Genomic DNA, 24,928 nt, shown 5'->3' with positions numbered 1-24,928 from the left:
GGAGCCTTCCTTCTGGGTACTTATTCATGGGTCTCCTGTGACTCCTCTGGCACTTAGCATCTGTCCAGCTGAGCTATAAGTATATCCAGTTGAGGGTCTGGAGCATGCTCAGTTCTGGGGTGGAGAATAGAAAGTTCAAGATGAGCCTTCCTTGAGCATCTTGTGCCAAAACCAGGGAGCCTCTGTATTGCAGAGAGATGCCTCCTGGTTAGATGCAGGGCAGGTTATTATCAAAATGACAGAAACCTTTATAACCTGTTGAGTAAAGGCATCTGTGTGTCCATGCTGAGTCTGGGGAGGTTGGGCAAAGGGAAGAGCTGCTTTCACATGGCGGCATGGCGGCCGGCCGATACAGGAGAAGGAGGATGGAAAGGACCTGTGTGCAGTTGCAGTAACAGTCTACACAGGAGTTCCCGGTGGATTGTGGGTGGAAGTTGTCTAGTGCTTTCCAGTAATCTCATGGCAGATATGTAGAGAAGGCTAGCCTACTCAGATGTTCAAAGCTGAACTACTGAGAGAGGAACTGTATCAATTAGGTGGTTCTCTGCCAGCACTCTGAGAAAATACCAGACTCATTGAAATCAGAGCCAGTCTATGAAACAACTGGCCAAAATCTAGTCTTCAAAATGAGAGAGAATGAACTATGAGGAGCCCAGGTACAAAGTGTTTGGGAGTTGACTGTACCCTCCTGCAGCTTTCCTTTCTTTCTTTCTTTTTGATTTTTGTAATTTGAGAGAGTTTTAAAAATCAGAACATCCCAGATGTAATCTTCTGAGACCCACACTCCCCTTCCCTGATTCCCCTTGGTCCCTTAGCTTGACTTTACAGTCACTTGTAGTGGCTCCATCTCCAACTGTGCCCTCTGTACTCTGTTGTCACCAGAGTACCAGAAGAACAGATTTTACCTCCCTTCTCCTGGCTTTGGCTCTCACCTTTACTGTGATGACCTACAAGGTCGTTGTATTCTCTCCCTCCCTCCATGCCGTGCTCTCTCCATCTTCTCCCCTGGCCGGTCTATCAGCTGACCGTCATGGCTGCATCCACACCGCTCTACTCCAACTCAGGGGCACTCAGCACTGCTCTTTGAAGCCTTTTTGAAAGAAAAGGCCCAGACACTGTTTCCAGATGCACACATGCCTGGTCCCTGCACTCGGACCTTGTTCCCATCGCCCTCCCCGTGAATGTCTCTGAAACCCCCTGCATCACCCAGTGTCCCCGCCTGGTCTCTGCTCTGTGCCAGTCACTGTTCAGTGCACTCACTGCCGATTGTGCCCCGATGTTCACTGTTCACCTTCCTGGGATGTGGACACGGGGAAGAGGTTTGCACTGTTCACTAATGTTTCTCCAGGATCCAGCAGATTCTCGTTTTCCAGGTAGTTTCCTCTTCTTTAGACTCTAGAGTAGATTTTATTGGAAGTTAATTTCTCTGCTACTGTATGACTTGAGTTTATGGGATCTGAGCTTTTTGCCACTGGTTTTCAGATGGTAAGAGAAACGTGAGTCTTTTTTTAAGGTTTTATTTTCAAGATGTTCATAATGAGAAATTCAGAAATATTAAACAAAAAGACAGTCTAGCCTAAGAGCCAATTTTAGTAGTTGTAATGATACTAAGATTTTATTTAAGAGACTAACAGAATAATAAAAGTTATACTTGCCAGTTGAGAAATTTTAACAGGAAAACATGATGGTTACTTTATGTAAATTTCATTAAAAGTTATAGAACATTTGGAAAACTTCGTGTTTTAATTTCTTCAGTATTTCTGTTTTTTTAAGATTTTTAAATATCTTTTTAACTGTATGTTGTATATGTATGGGAATTTGTGCCTATGAATGCAGTTCCTGCGGAGACTTTGGATCTCTTGGAGCTGGATCTCTTGAAGTTCCAGCCACCTGAAGTGCATGCTGGGAACCACTCGGGTTCCCTGCTACAGCATTGTGTGCCGTCTCTCCAGCCCTCTTTAGTGTTTCAGATCTTCAAAGTGTTGTTGTGTTTCTGTTTGTGATGGCTCATTTTGTTTTGTTTATGTTTTCTCTTATTTTGAGAGTGTGTTTGCCTTTTTGTTTCTTTGAGGAAAGAAAGCAGGGGAACAGGGTCATGAAGTGGAGTGGACTTGAAGATGTCTGTGCAAGGGCACTTCCTACTCTTTTTTCCTGGGGGCTAAGGATTGAACCTACAGCTCTGTGTGTTCTAGGCAAGCATTGTACTACTGCACGGTACATCTCCAGCCCTTCTGAGGCTCATTCTGATGGACCATTAAATCGTCACGTGACTTCTTTTGTCTAGTAATAGAATCTCCTGTGGTTTTCCACTGCATTTGGATTTTTGCTATTTCTGTCAGTATGCTTGCTTTTGGCAAATAGAGACCATGTATAAATGTGGCTGGAGGTGTAGCTCAGCAGCAGAGCATGCGCTTAGCATGCCCGGTCCCCGGATGGGTCTCCAGCACTAAAGTGTGGTCTGCAAACTATGAATTGCTGTTTTGTTCTTTGTCGTGGCAGCCTCGAGGCAAAGTGCTCGCAGAGTCTCTCTGGAGGAAGTTCTGGAATTGCTGGGAACGGGCTTTCTGCGTGGGAGTTCAGGATTCCTTCGAGCCAGTGGAGATATGCTGAAAGGAAGCAGTTCAGTCAGCAGGGACGTTCGGGTTGGAGTTACTCAGGTCGGAATCACAGATCGGTGACCTACGGGCAAATCCCACTGGCCTGTAGTGAAAGTTTTAGTGTCTGACTCCACAGTGCAAGGTTGCTGGTTATGCTCCTGTTTACAGATAGATATGGTGAAGCTAAAATAGTTTTTGAAAACAAGGTTACATGTTAAGAGACTCTTGTAACCCAAATGTGGTTTTAATTTTTAGTAAGGGGTTTTGCTGATTTCCTTTAAATCATAATCAGTTTTTCCTTTCCTGGTACTGTCATATGTCTATGGCTTAACATGTCTTCCACTGTGTTTATGTATGCTCATGCAGTACAATTTAAATATTAGTACTTATTATTTAATGTGTTATATAACATCTTAAAAGATTTTAACTCCTACAAAAGATTATGGCATGCAGTCTATATTTTTACTGTGTAATTTTCTGTCCTAAACACAAATTTTAAAGCAAAACTCTTGGAAAGGTTTCTTAGAGTCAAACAATGCAAGGCCACTGCAAGCTCCTCCTAAGCCGTCTTTTTCCTAAGTGTTAGGATTCAGCACAGGCAGTGCTTTAGGGACATTGGTGCTGGACTGGAGGTGACGCTCACCTAGCAGAGCACGCCTCCCATGTACAAGATCTGGGCGGACCCTAACATTTACTAAGTCCAGCCAAAAAGGAAGTCAGTGCATGCTGAAGATTTTAAATGAACAATTTAAAATAAACAAAAAACCCACCTGCTTCCTGATGGATTGTGCTGTATGACTAGTTGGTGAATGTGTATGTGAGAGCTTCCCAACGTGACTGTATACTGTTTCCTTCTCTGTATTGCTTGAGAAGACTGTCTTTGCATCTGCAGTAAGAAACTGTTAGCATTTGTGGGGATAAAGAACGGCAAGATGACTGCAAACTCCTTAGTGTCTAGAACAATCTTTGGGGTTACGGTATCGGAGGGTGGCTAATAGACTTTGTGCTCATGTATCTGAATTCGGCTTGCTTGTTCAGAAGGTTCAATGGCTTCAAGCCTTTGTTCCCAGGAGCCAGGGACACATTTTACAGTATCTCTGAACATTCAGCAGAGCCTGACCAAAGTAGAACAGAGGTGCAGCATGGGTGGAGTCTGCATCGACAGGCTGTAGCTTCAGTCTTGCCACAAACAAACAAGAACTAACGCTGCACTAACGTGTACCAAGACTAAGTCAGAAAGGGATACAGTGTGTAGGGGAAATTCTGCATGTTTTTGTGAACAAAAAAAAAAAAAAAATTGATTTGCAGCTGAAATGATTGAATTTTGAAGATGAAATTGCTTTCTTTCTAGGCTTACGTGGTATTTGTTTCAACATTAGGAGGAGCTTGGCTAGAGAAGAACTTTGCTGTCTTTCTTTCTCATGTCCTAAGCCTTGTATCACAGTTGAATTCTAAAGCCACTCAAACCCAGATTGATGCTGTCTGCTGTCGCCGGTGTGTTTCGTTTATCCTTCGAGCCACCATAGGAGGCCTTCTCGGAGAAAAGGCTCAGATTGCTGCTGCAAAGGATATTTGCCAGACCACCTGGAAGCTGAAGAAAGTTATGGGTATGGATCTACTGAAAGAGTCTGGCTGACCAGTGTCAGAACCACCCCTTTGAAAAAGCCATCCTGCTGTATATGAACAAAAATACCTTTTTAAGTTTATTATTTATTCATGTGTATGTATGGCCATGTTCATGTGTGCTTTATACACACATGCATGTTGAGTGCCCAAGGAGGCCAGAAGAGGGTATCAGATCCCCTGATTGTTGTGAACCACCCAACTTGGGTGCTGGGAGCCAAGTCCTCTGAAAGAGCAGCTAATGCTTTTAACCATTGAACCAATCACCTCTCCAGACCCATAACAAAAATCTTAAAGCTGGTCATGACAGTTCCTCAGAATTTATGTTATGGTTCCTATAGAAGTTAAGATTGCTGTTTTTAAACAGGCGATTTCAGGTTATATGTTGTCCACTCTAACCACTCTGAGTATTCTTTCACTTGGTCTTAACTCAAAGATGGAGGAATGTTAATCCAGAGTTTTCTTTCTCATTGTCTATAGCTGACAGAGTAACAAGGGATCTGACCATGTTGCTTGAATTGAATATTAGTTCAGGGGCTAGAGAGCTGGCTCAGTGGTTAAGAGTACTTGTTCCGACAGAGGACCTTGATTCAATTCCCAGCACCCACGTGGTGACTCATAACTGTCTGTACTCCAGTCCCAAGGGATCTCACACCTTCATCTGACCTCAGGCACCAAGCACATGTGTGTTGCACATACATGCATACAGGCAAAATGCTCATATGCATATGATAATAAAATTAATGATTTAAAAATATTTTTCAAGATATATCTTAGTTCAAGGTCAGTTCATTCTCTATGCAATTTTGAATTTAAACATTCCCCTTACCACCCAAGGGTTTCCTATTGATCAAGTGGATGTACTGTATTCATCTTGGCCCTTACATTTTTCTGCTCCTAACACTGACTTCCTATGATACATGTTTATAAAAGTGGTGCATCAGTAATTCCTGTGTTTCTCCAGATGCTGTATTGAGTGATGGTAATTTGGAAACCCGTCTCAGTTCCACGGATGTAGCAGCCAGCCAACACACGCTGGTTTGTGCATTACAAGAACTTGGAAATCTCATACACGGTCTTGGCACTACAGCTGCACCTTTGCTACAGGATTCCAGTACAGGTAGACCTGTTGTTTGTGACCATCTCAATACTGTATTTCACTTGTACTTGAGGAGAAAATCTCCCTCATATAAGTAAGCTAGAGCAACCATACAAGCAACCATATCTGGTGGCTTACAACTGCCGGTCAACTCTAGCTCCGAGATCTGATGCCCTCTTCCGGCCTCCACGGGCACCTGCTTGTACACTCACATAACACACACAAAATAAATCTTAAAAAGATGGATGGATGGATGGATGGGTGGATGGGTCGATAGATGGATGTCTGAATGGTTTTCTGGGTTTTGGGATTTGGTGGTTTGTTTGCCTTTCTTCCCTTTTATAATTAAAGATTGTTCTCTGGCGAGGTGTGATGAGGTGCACACCTTTAATCTCAGCACTCAGAAAGCAAACGCTACCTAGTGAGATCCTGTCTTTACAAAAAGTTGAGAAAGTTTTTTCTGACTCATTCCTCTTTCTGAAGACGTTTATTGTAATGGAAAACTTAGAAGTAAGCCTGGACCTCTCCCCTACAGTGGAAACCTCACTGTCTGTAGGGTACCTACAATCATTGCCTCAGAGATTTTATTTAATAAGTAGCCTTTATTTCATTCTGAAGACAATTTTCCACCTTTTAGAATAATTTGTCAACAGTGTGGCATCCTCAGATAGCAGGAAGTTCACACCTTTAAATCACACAACTCGGTGGTTTTGAGAGTTCACCACCCTGCTTAACTGCAGAATGTTTTAATCACCTCGAAAGAGTATATCTGTCAGTGGCCATGCCTACCTGCCCTTCCCAGCCGATAACTACTCATGTTCTTCCCAGTTCTGTCTGTTTACGTACTTAAGACGTTTCGTGTCAATGAAACGTGGTCTTTAGTGGCTGGTGTCTTATTTATAGTCCTTTCTGTGGCTTTGTTCTTTGTCATGGTTCCTGCTAACTGCGTACCTTTGTGTTTACATCATATTTGTATTTGTAGACTCTTTAAATTTCTATAGCAGTTGGCAGGAACTTCCATGTTTCAAAGAAGGTCTGCCTTGAATCATAATAAAGAGAAACTTTTCTGCTCTTCACTGTACTCTATAGTGTTAGTGAGTTAGTGGGTTAGACCACTGAGGTCCTGGTGAAATCTTGATTTTAGAATTTGCTCTCGGGGCTGGAGAGGTGGCTCAGCAGTTAAGAGCACTGACTGCTCTTCCAGAGGACCTGGGTTCAATCCCCAGCACCCATATGGTGGCTCCCACCCATGTGTGACTCCAGTTCTAGAGTATCTTCTTCTGGCCTCGGGGTCCTGAGCATGTTTGTGCACAGACATATATTCAGGCAAAACACCCATATACATCAAATAAAATTAAAAAATAAAATAAATAAAAAAAGAATTTGCTCTCAGAGAAGAGCCAGCAGTAGATAAGAAGTATTTTACTGTGTCTGTAATGTGCTAGAGAGGTGTTTTTAGAGAAGAAAGAAACTTCAGAACGTAACCCTGAGTTCCAACCCAGCACCCATGTCAAGCATCTTACAACTCTCTGTAACTCCAGCTCGGGGGATCCAGTGCCTCTGTACCTGCGCTCACATGAACATACGCATAATTAGAAGTAATAAAAGTCATCTTTCTTTAAAAGGAGGTTAAAAGTGGTTTTGTTATGTATTGGTAATTTTAGTTCCTGGTACAATACTGAATTAATGATCTCAAGGTAAAATATGAAAAACACCAAGAAATAAAAGTTTTCTTTTGTGTATTGATTTAGCATAAGCCCATTTTAATGAGCTAATGCTAGTAGTGACCTCTACATTAAAAAATAAAAACAAGCCAGTGGTGGTGCACGCCTTTGATCCCAGTACTCAGGAGGCAGAAACAGGCAGAGTTCAAGGCCAATCTGATCTGTTAAGTGGGTTCCAGGACAGCCAGGGCTGTTACACAAAGAACCCTGGTCTCAAAAAACAAACAAACATTTAAAAAATACTGGGTCTCTGTAGCTCAGGCTGCCCATGAAGTTGCTATATTCCTCAGACTGGCTTCAAACTTGCTATCCTCCTGCCTCAGACTCCTCAATGCCAGGATTGCAGGCCTGTCCTGCCTAGTTTATATGTCATTTAAAAATATTTATTTATTGTACACATGTGTGGGCCCGTGAGTGGAAGTTAGGATGGCCAAAGTCTGTTCTCTCTTTCCATTTGTGGGTTCTGGGAGTCAAACTCAATCTGCCGAGCTTGGTTTAGTTTTTGAAATGGAATACTATTTAGTAATAAAAAGGGAATTGAATCCTGTCATTTGCAAGCACATGGATGTCAGTGATTTCACCTTACGTTCAGTGAATCAGCCAGCCACAGAAGACAAACACTTTTTTCTCACTTGTGTTAGAATAATTTTTTAGGTTTTGTTTCATGGTTTTGTTTTTCAAGACAGGATTTCTTTGCCCCAGCTGTTCCAGAACCCACTCTGTAGACCAGGCTGGCCTCAAAAGAAAAAAAGAAAAACAAACAAACAAACAAAAAACCAAATTGTTTAACTATGTCTCACCTTCTTCATTATCACTTGGCTCTTCACAGAAGTGGTGTATTTTGTGTAGAGGTGGCTGTCGTTCTTTTGACTGTCGTGCGGCTTGAGTTCTGTCTGTTCATAAGCGATTGCTGTGCTCCCTCGCAGGCCTCCTGGACAGTGTCGTTGCGGTGGCCCTGCACCCTAGCCTTTCTGTCCGACTGGCAGCAGCGTGGTGCTTGCGCTGCATCGCTGTGGCCTTGCCCTCCCAGCTGACACCTCTCTTAGACCGGTGCCTAGAACGGATCGCGGTACTGAAGTCTTCACCGGAAGCAGTGACTGGCTTTAGTTTTGCTGTGGCGGCTTTGCTAGGTGCAGTGACGCACTGTCCTTTAGGAATTCCTCATGGAAAGGGCAAGGTAATGGTTTCATTCTCTCTGGAGGGGTGTGTTCAGATTTCCCTGAAAGTGGGTTGCTGTTGGTGTGTCCCCCAGTTAGGGTCATGCGGGACGGCTGTCTTAAGCAGTTGCCTGATTAGTCCTCATGTTGAACACTAGCAACACAGTCTCTCTGGAAAGTGATGGTTGTCCTCCCTTTTCTCAAGGAGTACTTCCTGACCGAGAATGCATACCTCACAGATGAGTACAGTGTGCACAGGTCCTGGCTTTGACCCCACTGGGGTGAGGAAAGGGACACTTCCCATGCTTTTATTAGAAGGATCTCTGTGTAACAACAGAATTTGCAGTGTATTTAGCCTCGCCATGTAATCTGTTTAAAATCCCACTGAACACTCTGGTTTCTCAATAGTGTATATGTCTCTTGCCCTTTAAAATACCACTACAATCCTGGCTGTGCTCACCTGTAAGGATCAGGAGTTGGCAAGTAGCCTGGACTGTTTAGTGGAACTCTGTCTCCAAAAAAAAAAGCAAAGGACAAATAGATTTATGAAAGAAAACATACAGGATGCACGCATTTGAATACCTGCTTATTTCTCTGCTGTTCACACCATCCATTTTAGAGACCTTTAAAATGTAACAGTTTATGGAATCTCGCTCCACAGCTTTGGGGGGCCATTATATGAGCCTGTAAGGTATCAAGTGTATAGAATCTTATAAAGGGAAACGTCTATGATGAACCTTTCTGATGAGTACTGGCCAAGGAGGTTAACTGCTTAAAGCAAAGTGAGTGGGAAGTGTAGACAGCTGCACTCTGAATGGCCTGCAGTCCTGTCCCTGTGCGCCACCAAGCACTGTGCCTGTCTGTGTCCAGTTTCACCTTCTAGTATTTGACCTTGAAAACTGCCTTAGTCTCCTGGGTGCTGTCCTAGCGTGTACTTTATACTCCACTGTACATGAGAGCCAGTTCTCCAGAGGTTCTGATTCGTTTCTTCACTTGCCTACTGATTGGTGACCTGACCCCTGTTCCGTTGTTCTCTCCACAGGTTGTCATGGCATTAGCGGAGGATTTGCTGTGTTCTGCTGCTCAGAACAGCCGCCTGTCCCTGCAGCGCACACAGGCGGGGTGGTTGTTGATTGCTGCTCTCATGACGTTAGGTAACATCCCATAATAATGAAAGGATTCTGTTTTCTGGATCTAACGGTTGTCTTTACTGTATATCAGAATTTAAATAACCACACAAACATTTATTTTGTGCTGGCTTTAAGAAGATGCCCGGGCTGGGCGGTGGCGGTGCACCAGGAGACAGAGGCAGGCCTTTCTCTGTGAGTTCACTGACAGCCAGGGCTTCACAGTCCCAGGCCAGCCAGGATTTCATAGTAAGACCCTGTCTGAAAGAGCACCACTAAAAGGTACCGTGATACAAACCGGTCACTTCAGCCTAGAAGTAGCCTAAAGTTCAACAAGGGCCAGGGCAGCACAGGGTGATCTTGTCTCAAACACAAGAAACCGGGCAAACATTTTCTTCTTCACTCCCTAAAGTATTTGCAGGTATCAGCTGGTTTCTCTTCTGAACCCGCCTTCTAAGCCTTAAGTGGGATAAACACATTGGACTAATTTTTTCCAGCATAAAGTGATTCTGACATGTCTCAAAATCATTCATGTCCATTTTTATAAGTTTCTGCAGTTAGAAGGATAAGCAAGAAAACCTTTCATGGCCTTGCAAATGCAGCTCTGTGGTTGTTTTTAGGTGCCTAACACCCAGTGAGGTTCTGTGCAGTACTAAAGGAGTGGGACTTACTTAAGTTCTGTTTCTTAAATGTCAGTAATTGCTCTATGGGCGTGGCTACTTACATCCAGTAACTATGAGACTTGAAATGTTACTACCCTTGGCTGTCCTGAAACTCACTCTGTAGACCCGAAACTCACTCTGTAGACCAGGCTGGCCTCAACCTCAGAGATCACCTATGTCTGCCTCACTAGTGCTGGGATTAAAGGCGTGCACACCGCCACCTGGATATATGTCCTCTTGATATAACATGGCATTCTTTGGTTGCTGGCATTATAAAATGTCCTAGGCATTGTACATCTCCTTCCCAAAGCTTACAGTCGATACTTTTTTTAAAAATCAAGTCTTGATTCTTTTATTTTTAATTATTTTACTTTGGGTGTGGTACTGTGTTTATCTTTAATCCCAGCACTCAGGAGGCAGAGACAGGCAAATCTCTGAGTTTGAGGCCAGCCTGATCTACGTAGCAAGTTCCAGGATGGCCTGGGTTACATAGAAAGATCCTGTCTCAAAAAACCAAAAACAGAAAGCAAATGCCAAATCATCATCATCATAATTGCACTGAATGTTACATAAATGAGCCAGTACTACTATTTACATGAATGTATAAGTCTCGAAGACTGTCCTAGGAGGAAAATACTGTTGTTCCTTACCAAAAATGATGAAACTAAGGACAAAAAAAGCTAAGTTATTCATCCAGGTTTACATATCTAATGGGCAGAGCCAGAATTAACCTGTCGAAGTCTCCCCCAAAGCCTACTGCAGCTCTTCTCCATGTTCACAGTGCAGAGAAAGGCAGGCAGTGGAGGGAGCATCTCCCACAATGTCATTCATAGAGACGGGAGCACCTACCCACAATGTCATTCACACAGAGACGGGAGCACCTACCCACAATGTCATTCACACAGAGACGGGAGCACCTACCCACAATGTCATTCACACAGTGGAGGGAGCACCTACCCACAATGTCATTCATAGAGACGGGAGCACCTACCCACAATGTCATTCACACAGTGAAGGGAGCACCTACCCACAATGTCATTCACACAGAGACGGGAGCATCTACCCACAATGTCATTCACATAGTGAAGGGAGTGCCTACCCACAATGTCATTCACATAGTGGAGGGAGCACCTCCCCACAATGTCATTCACACAGTGAAGGGAGCACCTACCCACAATGTCATTCACACAGTGGAGGGAGCACCTACCCACAATGTCATTCACACAGTGAAGGGAGCACCTACCCACAATGTCATTCACACAGAGACGGGAGCATCTACCCACAATGTCATTCACATAGTGAAGGGAGTGCCTACCCACAATGTCATTCACACAGTGAAGGGAGCACCTCCCCACAATGTCATTCACACAGTGAAGGGAGCACCTACCCACAATGTCATTCACACAGTGGAGGGAGCACCTACCCACAATGTCATTCACACAGAGACGGGAGCACCTACCCACAATGTCATTCACACAGTGGAGGGAGCACCTACCCACAATGTCATTCACACAGTGGAGGAGCACCTACCCACAATGTCATTCACACAGAGACGGGAGCACCTACCCACAATGTCATTCACACAGTGGAGGGAGCATCTACCCACAATGTCATTCATAGAGATGGGAGCACCTACCCACAATGTCATTCACACAGTGAAGGGAGTGCCTACCCACAATGTCATTTAAAGAATATGGTTTGGAGGAAAAGCTGGGAGTTTTTAGTTTTTATGCTTTCTAGGGTGTTTGTTTTGGCGAAATGATGATATTATCGTTGTATATTGCCTTAAATTGTTTTGCTTTATTACTGTGAGGAGTGTGCATGTGTGGAGGTCAGAGAACAAGTCTTTGGAGTTGGTCCTTCCTGCCTCCTTCACTTGGGTTTTGAGGATGGAACAGACAGTTCTTGTGCTGTTGTGTAGCAAGCACCTTCACCGCTGAGCTGTCTCACCAGCCTTTCGTGGCTTCTGAATGTTGACATGGAGCAAGTTGTTACCAGCATTGAACCCTGGGAAGCTTGGCTGTGGAACCTGGCTGCATCTTAGAGCACCAGGAGACTACGGCAGGAGGATCTGAGTTCCAAGCAGCCTGAGCTCCCAAGTGCACCTCAAAAAAATAAACAGGCAGGCTAGAGAGATGGCTCAGAAGCTAGGAGCGTTTGTTGTTCTTGTAGAGGACCCTGGTGCTGTTTCCAGCACCCACATGGTGGTTCACAACCATCTGTAACTCTGTCTTAGGGGTTTCTCTTGCTGTGGTAAAACACATTAGCAAGAGCAACTTGGGGAGGAAAGGGTTTCGTTCAGATTATGGTTTGTAAGGAACTGGTGCAGAGGCCGTATGGAGAAGTGCTTCTTACTGGCTTGCTTAGCCTGCTTTCTTGCAGTACTCAAGACCACCAGTCTAGAGGGTGGCACCACCCACAGTGAACTGGGCCTTCCCACATTGCTGTGGGATAATGCTTTTGTACACTGGTTTAATAAAATGCTGATTGGCCAATAGCCAGGCAGGAAGTATAGGCGGGGCTAGCAGACAAGGAGAATTCTGGGAAAAGGAAGGCTGAGTCAGGAGTCGCCAGCCAGATGCGGAGGAAGCAAGATGAGAATGTCTGAGAAAAGGCACCAAGCCACGTGGCTAAACATAGATAAGAATTATGGGTTAATTTAAATGTAAGAGCTAGTCAATAATAAGCCTGAGCTAATAGCCAAGCAGTTATAATTGATATAAGCTTTGAGTGATTATTATTATTTTATAAGCAGGCCATGGGACTGTGGGGGCTTGGTGGGACCAGAGAAACCTTCTGACTACACCACATCAATCATTAATCATTCGCCATAGGCTTGACCACAGGCCAGTCTGGTGGGGACATTTTCTCAGTTTAGGTTCCTTCTTCACAAATGATGACCTTGTGTCAAGTTGATGTAAAACCAGCCAGCACACTCCAGTTCCAGGGGATCTGTTGCCCTTTCTGATCTCTACAGGTCAGCAGGTTCTCACATGGTGCATGTACATACATGCAGGCAAAGCACTCACACGCATAAAAATAAATACATCTTAAAGGCTCTTTTAAATAAACAAACAAACAAAAATAGTCAGCATTAGGAGCTAGATGTGTTAGCACATACCTGTAGTACCAGCACATGGAATAATGAGGCAAAAGACGTGGGACTGGAGAGAGGCCTCAGCATTTAAAGGCACACAGGGACAGCTCTTGCAGAGGACCTGAGTCTGGATTCCAGCGCCCAGAATCAGGCAGCTCACTGCTGCTTATGACTCCAGCTTCAGGGATCCAGCAACCTCTCCTGGCTTCCAGAAGCTGCACTTACATTCATACCCCAACACAGACACACAAACATGCATATAATCAAAAAGAAAAGAAAAGTTGTTTTGAGGATTGTTACAATGTTACTTGTTGCTGCAGCAATTGTGCCCTCCATTTATGTGGCACTTCTCAGTTTGTTCAAGTGTGCTGAAATGTGTTCACAGGAGACACCGTAGCTCAGACTTTGCTGTTTCATTCCTCATTTCTTCCTGTACTCCAGCACTTCAATAGTGATTCGTTCAGTAGTAGACTCATTGGGAACCAGAAAACAAGACACAAAACATTGCAGCTGTGAACTGAAGTATGTTCACCTTAAGAGCTTTAGAGTCACTTTAGGTTCCTTTCGCAGGCCCTGCGGTGGTCAGTCGTCATCTCGCTCGAGTTCTGCTCCTGTGGAAGTGTGTCTTTCCAGTGTCTCCCAAAGATCTAGAGACAGAAAAAAGCCGAGGAGATGCGTTTACGTGGCAAGTAACCCTGGAGGGCCGAGCTGGTGCTCTCTGTGGTAGGTTGACTCCTCTCTGTCCTGGTCCCTCGCTTCCCCTCCCTTCGTCTGTGTGTGTTCTGTGTGCTTCCTCTGGTGTGAGCGCACAGGGGTCTGACTAGGGTCTCCATACCAGGATGTGGTCAGTTAGCTGGGGATGACCGAGTGCCAGTGAGAGCCAGATCTGAGAGCGGTGCCTTAGACTCCTCCTTACCGCATGTCAGAAATGACAATGTTGCTTCAGGTAGATACTCTTCAGAAATGGAAGGATTTTATTTCATTAGCCCTGAAGATGCATGGTTCCCAGTAGGTGTGATAACCATGGATAGGCTTGGAAATAACATTAGGAAGTTTGAGCTAAGGAAAGATGGCTTTCCTAGGAAGACTAGGAAGTACATATTTGTTTATTTGTAGCATTTTACTCTCAAAAAGAAGAGAATTTTTATTAGTCTAGTTTTAAGTATTTATTTTAGTCCCCTTGTGAAGCAGTCTGAGTTGAGTAACTGAAATCCCTGGCCAGAGTCTCTGTGGTTCTGTAGAATTAGTGAAACACTGGCAGGCTTGGAAGTCTAGGCTGTTTTATTTTAAGATTTATTTTTAATCTTCGTTTATGTATGTGTGACTGTCTGTGTGTGTGCGCCGTGTGTGGTGGTGCTTGTGCAGGCCAGACAAGGAGTCGCATCCTCCTTGCACCGGACTCACAGTGACACGAACCAGAGGCGGATTCTACACATTCTCAACCACTGAGCCTTCTCTCTAGCCTGATTCTCTTCCTTTTTAAATTTGAGACAGGGTCTCACTATGTAGCCCTGATTGTCCTAGAACTCACTTTGTAGACTAGGCTGGCCTTGAACTCACAGATCTGTCTGTCTCCCAAGTGCTGGGATTAAATGCTTGGGCCACTTCGCCCAGCTTTGACTTCTTTTCCTGTTTTAAACTTCTGAGCTCCAGGGCTAAGTGCAACTCTAGGACAGCAGCATTTTGTTAATTTACTAGTCTCTTAGCAATCCCAGGAAAGTCTTTTTTTAATTCTTATGCAATACATAATGACTATAGTTCCTCCCTCCGCTCCTCCATTTCCCTTCAGAAAAGAGCAGGCCTCCGGAGTATTAGCAAAACTTGGCTTAACAAGCTACAATAAAACTAGGCACATACCCACATATCAAGGGTGGACGAGGCATCCCAGAAGGAGGAAAAGGGTCCGAAGAGCAGGCAAAAGAGTCAGAGACTCCCACAGGAACCCCAAGCTAACAACCCCTAGCATACATACAGAGGAACTGGCACAGACCCATGCAGGCTCCATGATTGCCACTTCAGTCTCTGTGAGCCGCTGTGAGCCCTGCTGGATGGATTCTGTGGGCCATGTTCTCGTGGTGCCCTCAGCCCTTCAAGCTCCTTTAGTCCTTCCTCCCTTTGTTCCATGGGGTTCCCCCAGCTCCGCCTAATGTTTGGCTGTGGGTCTCTGCTTCTGCTCCCACCAGTTGCTGGATGAAGCCTCTCTGATGACGATTGGGCTAGGCACCTCCCTGTTCTTCTGACTGACTGGAAATTCTTGAAAAATGTAGAGATGGGAGATACTAGCTTCCTTTTTGTAATGGAATTTCAAGCTGATTTTTGTTTTGAGCACACGTCTGCATAACATTGCTGATGGTGTACATAATTGAATGTTCCTGTCTCATAAATGTCTGTTCTCATTTTCAGCTGTCAAGAGCTTCATTTCCCACTGTGGTGATCTCCTTACTGAGGAAGTTATTCAGCGTCTTCTGCCGCCACTTCCCAGTGCTGTGGATTTGCTGACTCAGTAAGGATCAGCCTGGTAGAATTTTCTAAGAGCACTTAGTTACCCTCTGTATGCTCTCCCTAGATACAGTGATAAGACAAGCTGATATGGTTGGTTCTATTGCAGAGAAAGGCAATCATTTAGATGTGTGACTTTTCTTTTTTTTAGGCTAGGATCTTGAGAGGAAATGCATATTAAAAGGGAAGGAAAATTACTTGGTGGATAATATACCTTCCATACAGGCAGATTTAACAAGAGATTAAATCCTAAGCCTGCTAACCTTTGCAGGTATGCATTGTATTGGTTTGTGAGTGCTGTTCTGTGTTCCTAAGAACTAGATGCTTATTAACACTCCCGGGGTTCTGTATGTTTATACTTCTCCTAAGTTGATGTAACATCTCTCAGGGAAAGCACACATTTTAGAGTGTGTGTGTGTGTGTGTGTGTGTGTTGTGTGTGTGTGTGTGTGTGTAAAACGTACAGTCATAAGCACTAATTCCCAAATTAATAAGGTATAGTGAAAAATCTTTCCAAAGATTTTTAATGATATACCATTTTATATATAAAGAAAATACATTTAAGGCATGGCCTGTAAAAATATAATAATAGAGTAAACATCATTGAATCAAACATGGGTAGATCAGGGGCTACAAGGGCCACAGTAGATATTTTAAGCTTTATAGGCTGTGAGGTCTGCATTGAAATGCTCAGCTCTTAGAGTTCAGAAGGAATCACACATAATAGGTGAGTGGGGAGGCGGATGTGACTGTATCCCAGACTTACAGAGACAGGCAGTTGAGCGTGAGCAACAGACATGTCTTTGATCTGATGGCTTTTCCTTTGACACATTGTTTTTCTTTTAGGTTGATTATAAGACTTTTTACATATTTGCAATACTATTGCTGTTCATTAAAATACTAAAATATTTTTTATTAAGATGTTCTCAACTTAAACATCACATCTTTTACTTCTTTGGTTGGTTTTTGGGAGAGAAGGGGTTGGTTTGGGTGTTTCTGGTTTTGTTTTTAAACAGAGTCTCTATGTATCCCTGGCTGTCCTAGTACTCCGTGTGACCAGACTGACTTTGAACTCACAGAGATCCATACCTACCTTTTCTCTTAAGTGCTGGGATTCAAGATGTGTGCCACCACACCTGGCCCCCATCTTATATATTTTTGCTTTGATTTTTTTTTTTATATTCCAGGTTTTATTTTTTATGCTTAAGTCTTTAATCCGTCTGAAGTTGGATTTTCTACTTAGAGTGAGGTAGAAGTCTGCCTTAGTGACAAAATACCTCAGACCAGGTGACTCATAGAGAACAGAAATGTGTGTAAGATCCAGGGCTGGCAGAATAATGTCTGGTAAGAGTCTGCTCCCTGTCTCCAACATGGTACCTTTCCCCTCGTCCTTTGAGGAGGGTGGATGATGATGATGTGTCCTCCTATGACAAAAGGGAACCAGACTGCCTTATGAAACTGTCAAACAGTTTCATAAAGTCACTAATCATTCATGAGGGAAGGGCAAAAGGCCCAGCCATCCAACATATCTGATTAGTGGTTAAGTTTGATTAGTTGATTTCTTTGGATTTAATGGATAGCATTTAATCAACTACCTCTGTGTGGCATTAAGTCACCAGGACACATTTAATCTTCTCTCACCTCTTCTACTGGAAAATTTGGAACCAGAAGTGCTGAGGCATGCCCTAATCCAAGGGAGGCAGAGGTAGGTGGATCTCTGAATTCAAGGCCAGCTTGGCCTGCATTGCTAGTTCCATGTCAGTCAAGACCGCATGGTGAGATTCTGTCTGAAAACAAACAAACAAACAAAAAAAAACCTAGAGAAAAAATTGGACCTGACAATGAGTCTGCTTCTGGAGCTTCCCCTTCTCTGGAACTTTGCAGAAGTCTGGTCACACTATATCAACAGTGCAGGAACCCCCTTTCTTGTTTTTGGTAACATTTTCCCTTATCTGCTCACTGACCAGCACCCACAACTTACTGAGGCTGCTGGCAGAAGCTGTGGATCCTCAGTAGGAATGCCTCATAGCAGCTTTCTCAAAGTCACCTGGCTAGCACTTGTCAAAACTGACCATGTGATATATAGCATCCCCCCAGCACCTGGTTGCTTCTGGTGCAGAATGAGGCCATCCTCATTCTGGATGGCATGTCCACTGCTGAAAATGCTCAACACATGAGTTTTCAGGGACAGAAAATTTAGACCAGACCAAAGTCCGATTTCATTTTCTTTTTTCATGTGGAAAACTCAGTGACTTGTGCTTCACCTTAACAGTCTACCCTTCTGTGATTACCATCACTTATCTTACATATTACATCCCAGAATATTCATGATTCTTCCTGTGTGCCTATATCTGTGCCAACACATCATCTTCATGATGAATTACACTCTTTGAGCGAGCCCTTCGACCTTATGTTTTTGGCATTCATACACTTTGGATCATCTCCTGTTGGTGGAAGTTTCTGTCCTTCCCACCAGTTCCCAAATAACCTGCAGCCGCTTCCCAGATAACTGATTCGGAGACTTAATATGAATTATAAATGCTTGGTTGATAGCTCAGACTTGTTACTACCTAACTCTTACATTTCAGTTAACCCATATTTCTTTTCTATGCTTTGTCATGTGGCTCATGGCTTGTTACCTCATGTTCTACACATCCTGCTTCCTTGGAGGCTGGCTGGCATCCTCTGACTCCACCCTTCTTCCTCCCAGCATTCTCAGTCTGGCTGTCCCACCTATACTTTTTGCCTGGCTATTGGCCAGTCAGCGTTTTATTAAGCCAATCTGAATGACAGATCTTTACAGTGTACAAAGGGGGTATTCCACAGCAGTCTCCTGTTGAAATTTGTTTTTTAACTGAATCTATACATAAATTTGAAGAAAATTAAATTTTTATAGTACTATGAACATAATATTTCTCTATTACCAGGGTGTCTTAAAAGATACAAGTGTTATACTTTTTTTTTGTTTGTTTGTTTTTTTTGTTTTTGGTTTTTCGAGACAGGGTTTCTCTGTGTAGCTTTGCACACTTTCTTAACTCACTTGGTAATTTGGTATCTGTGAGTAGCCCAGGCTGGCCTCGAACTCACAGTTCGGTCTACAGATGAGTTCCAGGTCAGCCAAGGCTACACAGTGAAACTCTGTCTTGAAAAGCAAGAAAAAGAATGTAACTGACTCTTTGCCAACCACCGTGCTGACCACGTCCGTGTTAAAGATGAGTGTGTAGGACTGGACAGATACCTTGGAGGGTGAAACACTTGCTGCATAAGCGTGAGAGTCAGAGTTTGGATCCTCTGATTTCATCCTAAAGCTAGGCAGGCACACCCAGGAAACAGAGATGGGGGAGGCCCTGCAGCAAGAATCTGGTTAGACTAGCTAGAACTGACAAGCTCTGGGTTCAGCATTAGACCTGCGTCAGTAAAAGGAGTAAGAAAACACTTGCTGTCAGCTTTGGGCCTCTACGTACTCATGTACACACGTACAGTTTACCCCCACATGTGCTGACACACATGCACACACACACACACACACACACACACACACACACACACACACACACAGACATAATTGTGAATCTAGATTTTTTCCCCTCATGGTCCTTATTGTCAAATTCTGTCTCTTAAGTACTTATTTACTCTATAAGTGCACTTTACCCCTTCATAGAAGCTGTATAGACTTTTAGGTAGAGCATACCTATAATTCCAACACATAGGAGGCAAAATGATCATCACAAATTCAAAACCAGCCTTGCTACAAAGCAAATTACAAGTCATCCTGGCCTACATAGTTGAGACTCTGTCTCTAAAAAGCATACAGGTGGGCTGGAGAGATGGCTCAGTGGTCAAAAGCACTGGCTTCCTCCAGAGGATCCAGGTTTAATTCCCAGCAGTGACATGACAGCTCACAACCATCTGTAACTCCAACTCCTGATGACTTGATGACCTCTCCTGGCCTCCACAGGCACCAGACACGCACCAGGTGCACAGACACACACACAGGTTTAAGTTATCTGTTTAACACAGATTTCGCGTGCAGTGCACATGCACATGTTCTCAGTCACTCAGGAAATTGAGACTGGAGGGTTGTTTGAGTCAGGCCTGAGCAACAGAACACCTCACCTCTTTTTTCAAAAAGCCCAATGTGATGAACAGACACTAGGGATGTGGAGTCTGGCAGAGCCCACATTTGAAGCCAGCCTAGAGCCTCTCAAAAAGTAAACCAACAAGAATTCTGAACAGAAGGTTTTCTGGTATTTTTTTTTTTTCCAAGACAAGGTTTCTCTGTGTAGTTCTGGCTGGCCTTGAACTCAGAAATCTGCCTGCCTCTGTCTCCCAAGTTCTGGAAGGCCCCACTCTTGTCCTTACCTTACATGGCTGCAGACCAGCCTCAGGCCCTTACGTTAGAGTTTGTGTCCTGCTGCATCAGCTCAGGATTTGCATCATACTTTTTACATGTCTGTATTATCTGTGTGAGAGGGCGGACATCAGGGCAACCGTGGGGAGTCAGGTCGGTTCTGCCGTCTTACCGTGGGGCTGCAGGGTCCCACTCAGGGGTTAGGTTTAGGGTGTTAAGGATTGGCAGCACCCCTTTACCTGATGCCATCATTCAGTGGCTCTGCCCCCACCCTCCATACACACTTGTGGTTAATGTTAATTCACCATTATCGGATAGGAAGCGTTTAGCCTTGAAAAGTACCTTTCTTGGGTCTAACGATGCAAATTTTACACTTTTATCTGTACTTATGTAACTTATTCCTTGTATTTTTGTAGAAAGGTCTATTAGAAACTAACCTTTCCCTCCAGTGGAAGCAAAAACCAATAAAAAATGGTTTCCTAGAGCCTCATTTTGTTCTAATCATCCTAGTTTATATAAGGAAACAACTGATACTCCTGAACTAAATATTATGTATTTAGACCAAGACAATGATGCAGAGTTCTAAAAATATAACTGATCATTTTTAACATGTAAATATGGGTAGAATAGTTTTCATATGTTAGCTATAGTTATCTGATCCAGCTTTAAGGAAACACAAAAGTGTAATGGATTAGCTTAACTACCGTAACTGAACTATTCTACATGGGGTTTCAGAATTGTTCTGTTGTGATTATCAAGCTGAAGTTTATAAAATAGAACCAGTGTTTATTTTACTTTATTTATTGAGTTAATTTTCTACCTAATAGATTTTTGTTTCTGGCAAACACCAAGTTGTAACTTTTGAAATTTCATACTAGAATTTAGGGTTTCAGTTATAATAAATACTTTATGGCCTTTGAAATGAAACTGACTTTATAGGTTCACTTTATGAAGTATGTCGGAAAACTTATTGTCATTGTCTTCTTGGATTGTTTTGTTGGTCTGATTGCAGTACCAGGAATGAAACCCAGACCTCATCTGTTAGGCAGGTCTCTACCGCTGAGCTACATCCCTAGAATCCCACGTGGACATAAGATGCCACCTTACTTTAAAAACCTAAATTAGCACTAATGTCGTTAGCTTGTGTTTATATGCTGACCTGTTCCATGTTTGTACATTTCCATATAACATACACACTTAAGATACACCTTTTCTTTTGTTTTAAGGCTTTCTTCAATACTAAAAACATATGGAAGTTCTTTGAAAACACCATCAGTAGTTTATAGACAGAGACTTTATGAACTACTAATTTTATTACCTCCTGAGACCTATAAAGGTATGTGCCTTAGACCAAAATGTTTTGTTGTGACTAGTTTGATATCTAGAAATTAACAGCTGTTAAATGATTGCCTGAGTGAATGAATATTGATGATTAGTGTTTGTTCTTATATGTTAGAGTACTGTCTCAATCCTCATGCTCACTGCTTTATATGAAATATAATCCATTCCTATAAACCTGACTTCTTGCCAAGTGTGACAATTACACACCTGTAATTCTAGTACTTTGGAGACTGAGGCAGGAGGATTGTTACTTTGAGACCAGCCTGGGCTACATAATGAGTTCCAGGCTAGCGTGAATTACACTGCACAACCCTACCTCAAAAGGAAGAAGAAAAGGAGTCCAGTTCTTGTATCTTTTCATGTCTTGCTTACATCTCTCTCGGGGGAAGTACCTGTGGCCCTACAGTGGACAGACCCAGTCACAGAGACTCCAGGGCTTTTTGTTTGTTTATAGATTTTATAGTATGAATCTATTATAAGTTTGACTCTTGGTTTCCCTGTAGAATGCTATTTATAGTACATGTTCCTTTTTGTTATTCTATATAATATTCCTGACTCTGCCAGTACCAAAATGAATGTTTATTACTAAGCCACCAAGGTAAAATTGATTTTTACAAAGTTTATAATGTAAGTTTTGTTCTTATTATGATCAAAAAGCGACTTTTTATGAGTGGGATTCTGTCGTTGATAAGGTTACCTTTTTTTTTTTTTTTTTTTTTTTTGACAATTTCATATAGCCCAATCTGGCCTCAAACTTGCTATGTTTGTAGCTGAGCATGACCTTGAACTCCTGAACCTCCCACTTCTGCTTCCTGTGTGCTGGGATCACAGGTTTGTACCAGTGTGCCTGGTGTAAAACATGGTTTTAAGATAATCCGTTGCTGCTCTCACTGAATAATTGAAGGTTTATTCTAGGAGTTGAAACCTGACATTTATACTCTCTGGGATGTCTGTCTCATTCTTAGTACTTAAGCCATGTTAAGTTGCATGTGACTTCCTGTATTCGTTATGGAGCTACATTTTTTGCTCATTTCCTTTTACACATTAAAGTAATACAACATATGCCACATTAATTCAGAATATTCATATACAACTCCCTGTCTTGGCTTTTGTTATTATGTGAATGACATTGTTCCCACTGACTCTTTTAAGTTCATGTATGTATGTACAGAAGTGTTTACCATCATTATGTGGTATAAATGTCCTTAGAAAGAACTGCAGAGTAATTTATCCTGGGATAATGTGATGATCTGGTTACACTTGCCTTTCGTGGTAAAGGCTTAGAGAGTTTATAAGTGAACTCAAACTCATATCTAGTAAATAGAGCGGTCAAGGCTGATCTATGAATCCCTTAGTGGCAACATTGTAATCCTTGAACTGGGAGGATTAGGAAAATTGTGAGTTCAAGGCCAGCCTGTAATGCGTGGTGAGCCCTTATCTTAAAGGTTTGTTTTGTGCTGTCCTGCCTCCACTAGAAACCTAAAAGGCCGTCCCTGCTTAGCCCTAGGTCCTTGTCACCCTGCCCTCTCCAAAGGTGCCTTGTCAGGGGACCTCAGAACACACTGGGGACCATTTCAGGGCTGCAGGTAGAAGCCTAGGCTGCAGCAAAATCAACTGTCAGAATTTGTGCTTTAAAATTCCTACACTAGAATAAAATGTCAAGGTTGACTTCTTAAACGTTTAGAAACGCAAGAATATAAACTTACAATCTACAGGCTATTTTCTGACAAGTGATGACATAAGTCTCCCTTTGCAGAACTTTACGGAGAAGGGAAAAAACCTTGAAATTTTTTTTAAATTTGTGTTTCTTAGAATGGGAGTTTAGGAATGCAATTGGGAATAATATACATTTCTATATTTGAAGCCAATTCTAGGATGTTCCTTAAGAAACAACGTCAGGACCAGTGAGATACCACAGTGGGTAAAGACCCTGCTTCCAACCTGGAGCCCTGAGTTTGATCCCAGGCCCACGTGGTGGAAGGAGAGAACTGGCTCCTGCAGGTTGTCCTCTGCCCTGCACACCATTGCTGTGGCACGTGCATGTGCACAGACAAACACACATAACAAATAGATTAATCTGGATTCCCTACCTGGAAAGGAGGGCACAGAACCCCGAAGGCTGTAGATGACCACAAGGAAGCAGTGTGTTCTAGACACAGTAGGGCAGCCTCACATGTGAGTGCACATGGGTTGTGACAGCGTGCACAAGATCGGCACAAACTCAAGCCAGACAAAATTGTGATGTAACAGGAAATGGACATGAAGTGTCATCCCGAGCTGAGGATCTATTGGTAACTGACAGCTGCCAGGAGAGGAAGAGTTAGTCCTTTTTAAGGCTGTGACCCCTGGGAGGTCTAACTCTGCAGGCGGTACTGATGAGACTCAATGGATATTTTTTTAAATAAGGACACAAAGTTGAGTGGGTGTAATGGAGTGTAGATTGGGAGAAGATGAGGGAGACAGATGGAAATGTTCAAAAGACAAATATGAAATTCTTGAGGAGTTAACCAAAATATTTTTGTTTTATTTTGTTTTTAAAAGAAGCTGAGCATAGTGGCACTCAGGAGGCAGAGGCAGAGGGATCTCTGTGAGTTCAAGGCCAGCTGGTCTACAGAGTGAGTTCCAAGACAGCCAGGGCTGCATAGTAAGACCCTGTCTTGAATGAATGAATGAAAGAGAAGAGAGAGAGAGAGAGAGAGAGAGAGAGAGAGAGAGAGAGAGAGAAGAAAAAAGAAGAAAAAAAAGAAGAAGAAGAAGAAGAAGAAGAAGAAGAAGAAAAAAGAAAGAGGAGGAGGAAGGAAGGGGAGGAAGGAAGGAAGGAAGGAAGGAAGGAAGGAAGGAAGGAAGGAAAGGAAGAAAAAGAAATCCAGGGACCTATTTTATGAATTTCTTAAAAACAAATTCTTAATTTATCCTCAGTATTCTTAAAGTAGACCTACTTTTCTAATGTGAATTTTAAAAAAGTATTTATAGAAAATTATATGATGTATTGTTTTCATGTTTTAATAAAAATAGAATATGCTCAAAGTATATTACAGACTTGCATGAAAATAACCTCATATAACCTTGACTAATAATTTAACTCAAAAAAGGAAGGAAGAATTAGAATTCAAAATGAGCTGAGTGGGAGACCTTGAACAGTGGGCCTAGGATTGGAGATTCAGTGTTCTCAGTTGTAAAACAGTAACAAAGAATCATGTGTATATTAGGAGGTCATGAGGTCAGAAATAACATGTGCTAAGTGGCCAACAATCCCTGGTTCACAGTTGGGTAGTGAGAAGTTACATCTGTTCTCATTCTGTTTATCTTATTCTTATGGACTAGTTGAGGAGCAGAGCTGTGCTGTGGAGATAACTGGGCACAAGCTCAGTGCTATGGTACCAGCATTGTGAGGGCAGATGATCACCAGACCCTTTCCAGAGAGTTCAGACTTGAATTCCCTCAGATGAACCCAGTTCTACTGGGTAATGTTTGAGGAGAAAAATTATTTATTATCCTGCCTGTTAATATGTTCTTTGTACTTTAACAGTGAATTTGAGGTTGTTATAATAATAATTTGCCATGTTTTTTCATCTTTGGAACCATAACAATAGAAGTAAGGGTTTTTTTTTTCCTTAAGGATTTTTGCATTTGAGAAAAATTTGTGTTCAAT

At 42.8% G+C, this 24,928-nt stretch overlaps 1 protein-coding gene across 2 annotated transcripts in view; it reads left to right on the top strand.

Moving 5' to 3' along the window:
* The window catches only part of Heatr5a (HEAT repeat containing 5A), a 109,227-nt gene that overhangs the window by 24,966 nt on the left and 59,333 nt on the right, over positions 1-24,928 (top strand). For both annotated transcript variants that reach the window (XM_028869683.2, XM_028869680.2), the window contains exons 7-14: positions 2,500-2,657; positions 3,949-4,204; positions 5,185-5,340; positions 7,970-8,220; positions 9,243-9,354; positions 13,657-13,809; positions 15,490-15,589; positions 21,162-21,271. In XM_028869683.2, the coding sequence (XP_028725516.1) occupies positions 2,500-2,657; positions 3,949-4,204; positions 5,185-5,340; positions 7,970-8,220; positions 9,243-9,354; positions 13,657-13,809; positions 15,490-15,589; positions 21,162-21,271 (1,296 nt within the window). The remainder of the gene's footprint in view (positions 1-2,499; positions 2,658-3,948; positions 4,205-5,184; positions 5,341-7,969; positions 8,221-9,242; positions 9,355-13,656; positions 13,810-15,489; positions 15,590-21,161; positions 21,272-24,928) is intronic.

The sequence above is a fragment of the Peromyscus leucopus genome, chromosome 14 (genome assembly GCF_004664715.2).
Source record: "Peromyscus leucopus breed LL Stock chromosome 14, UCI_PerLeu_2.1, whole genome shotgun sequence".
Taxonomy (NCBI): domain Eukaryota; kingdom Metazoa; phylum Chordata; class Mammalia; order Rodentia; family Cricetidae; genus Peromyscus; species Peromyscus leucopus.
The sequence above is the reverse complement of the archived record's forward strand: the minus strand, read 5'-3'. Positions and strand labels throughout refer to the sequence as shown.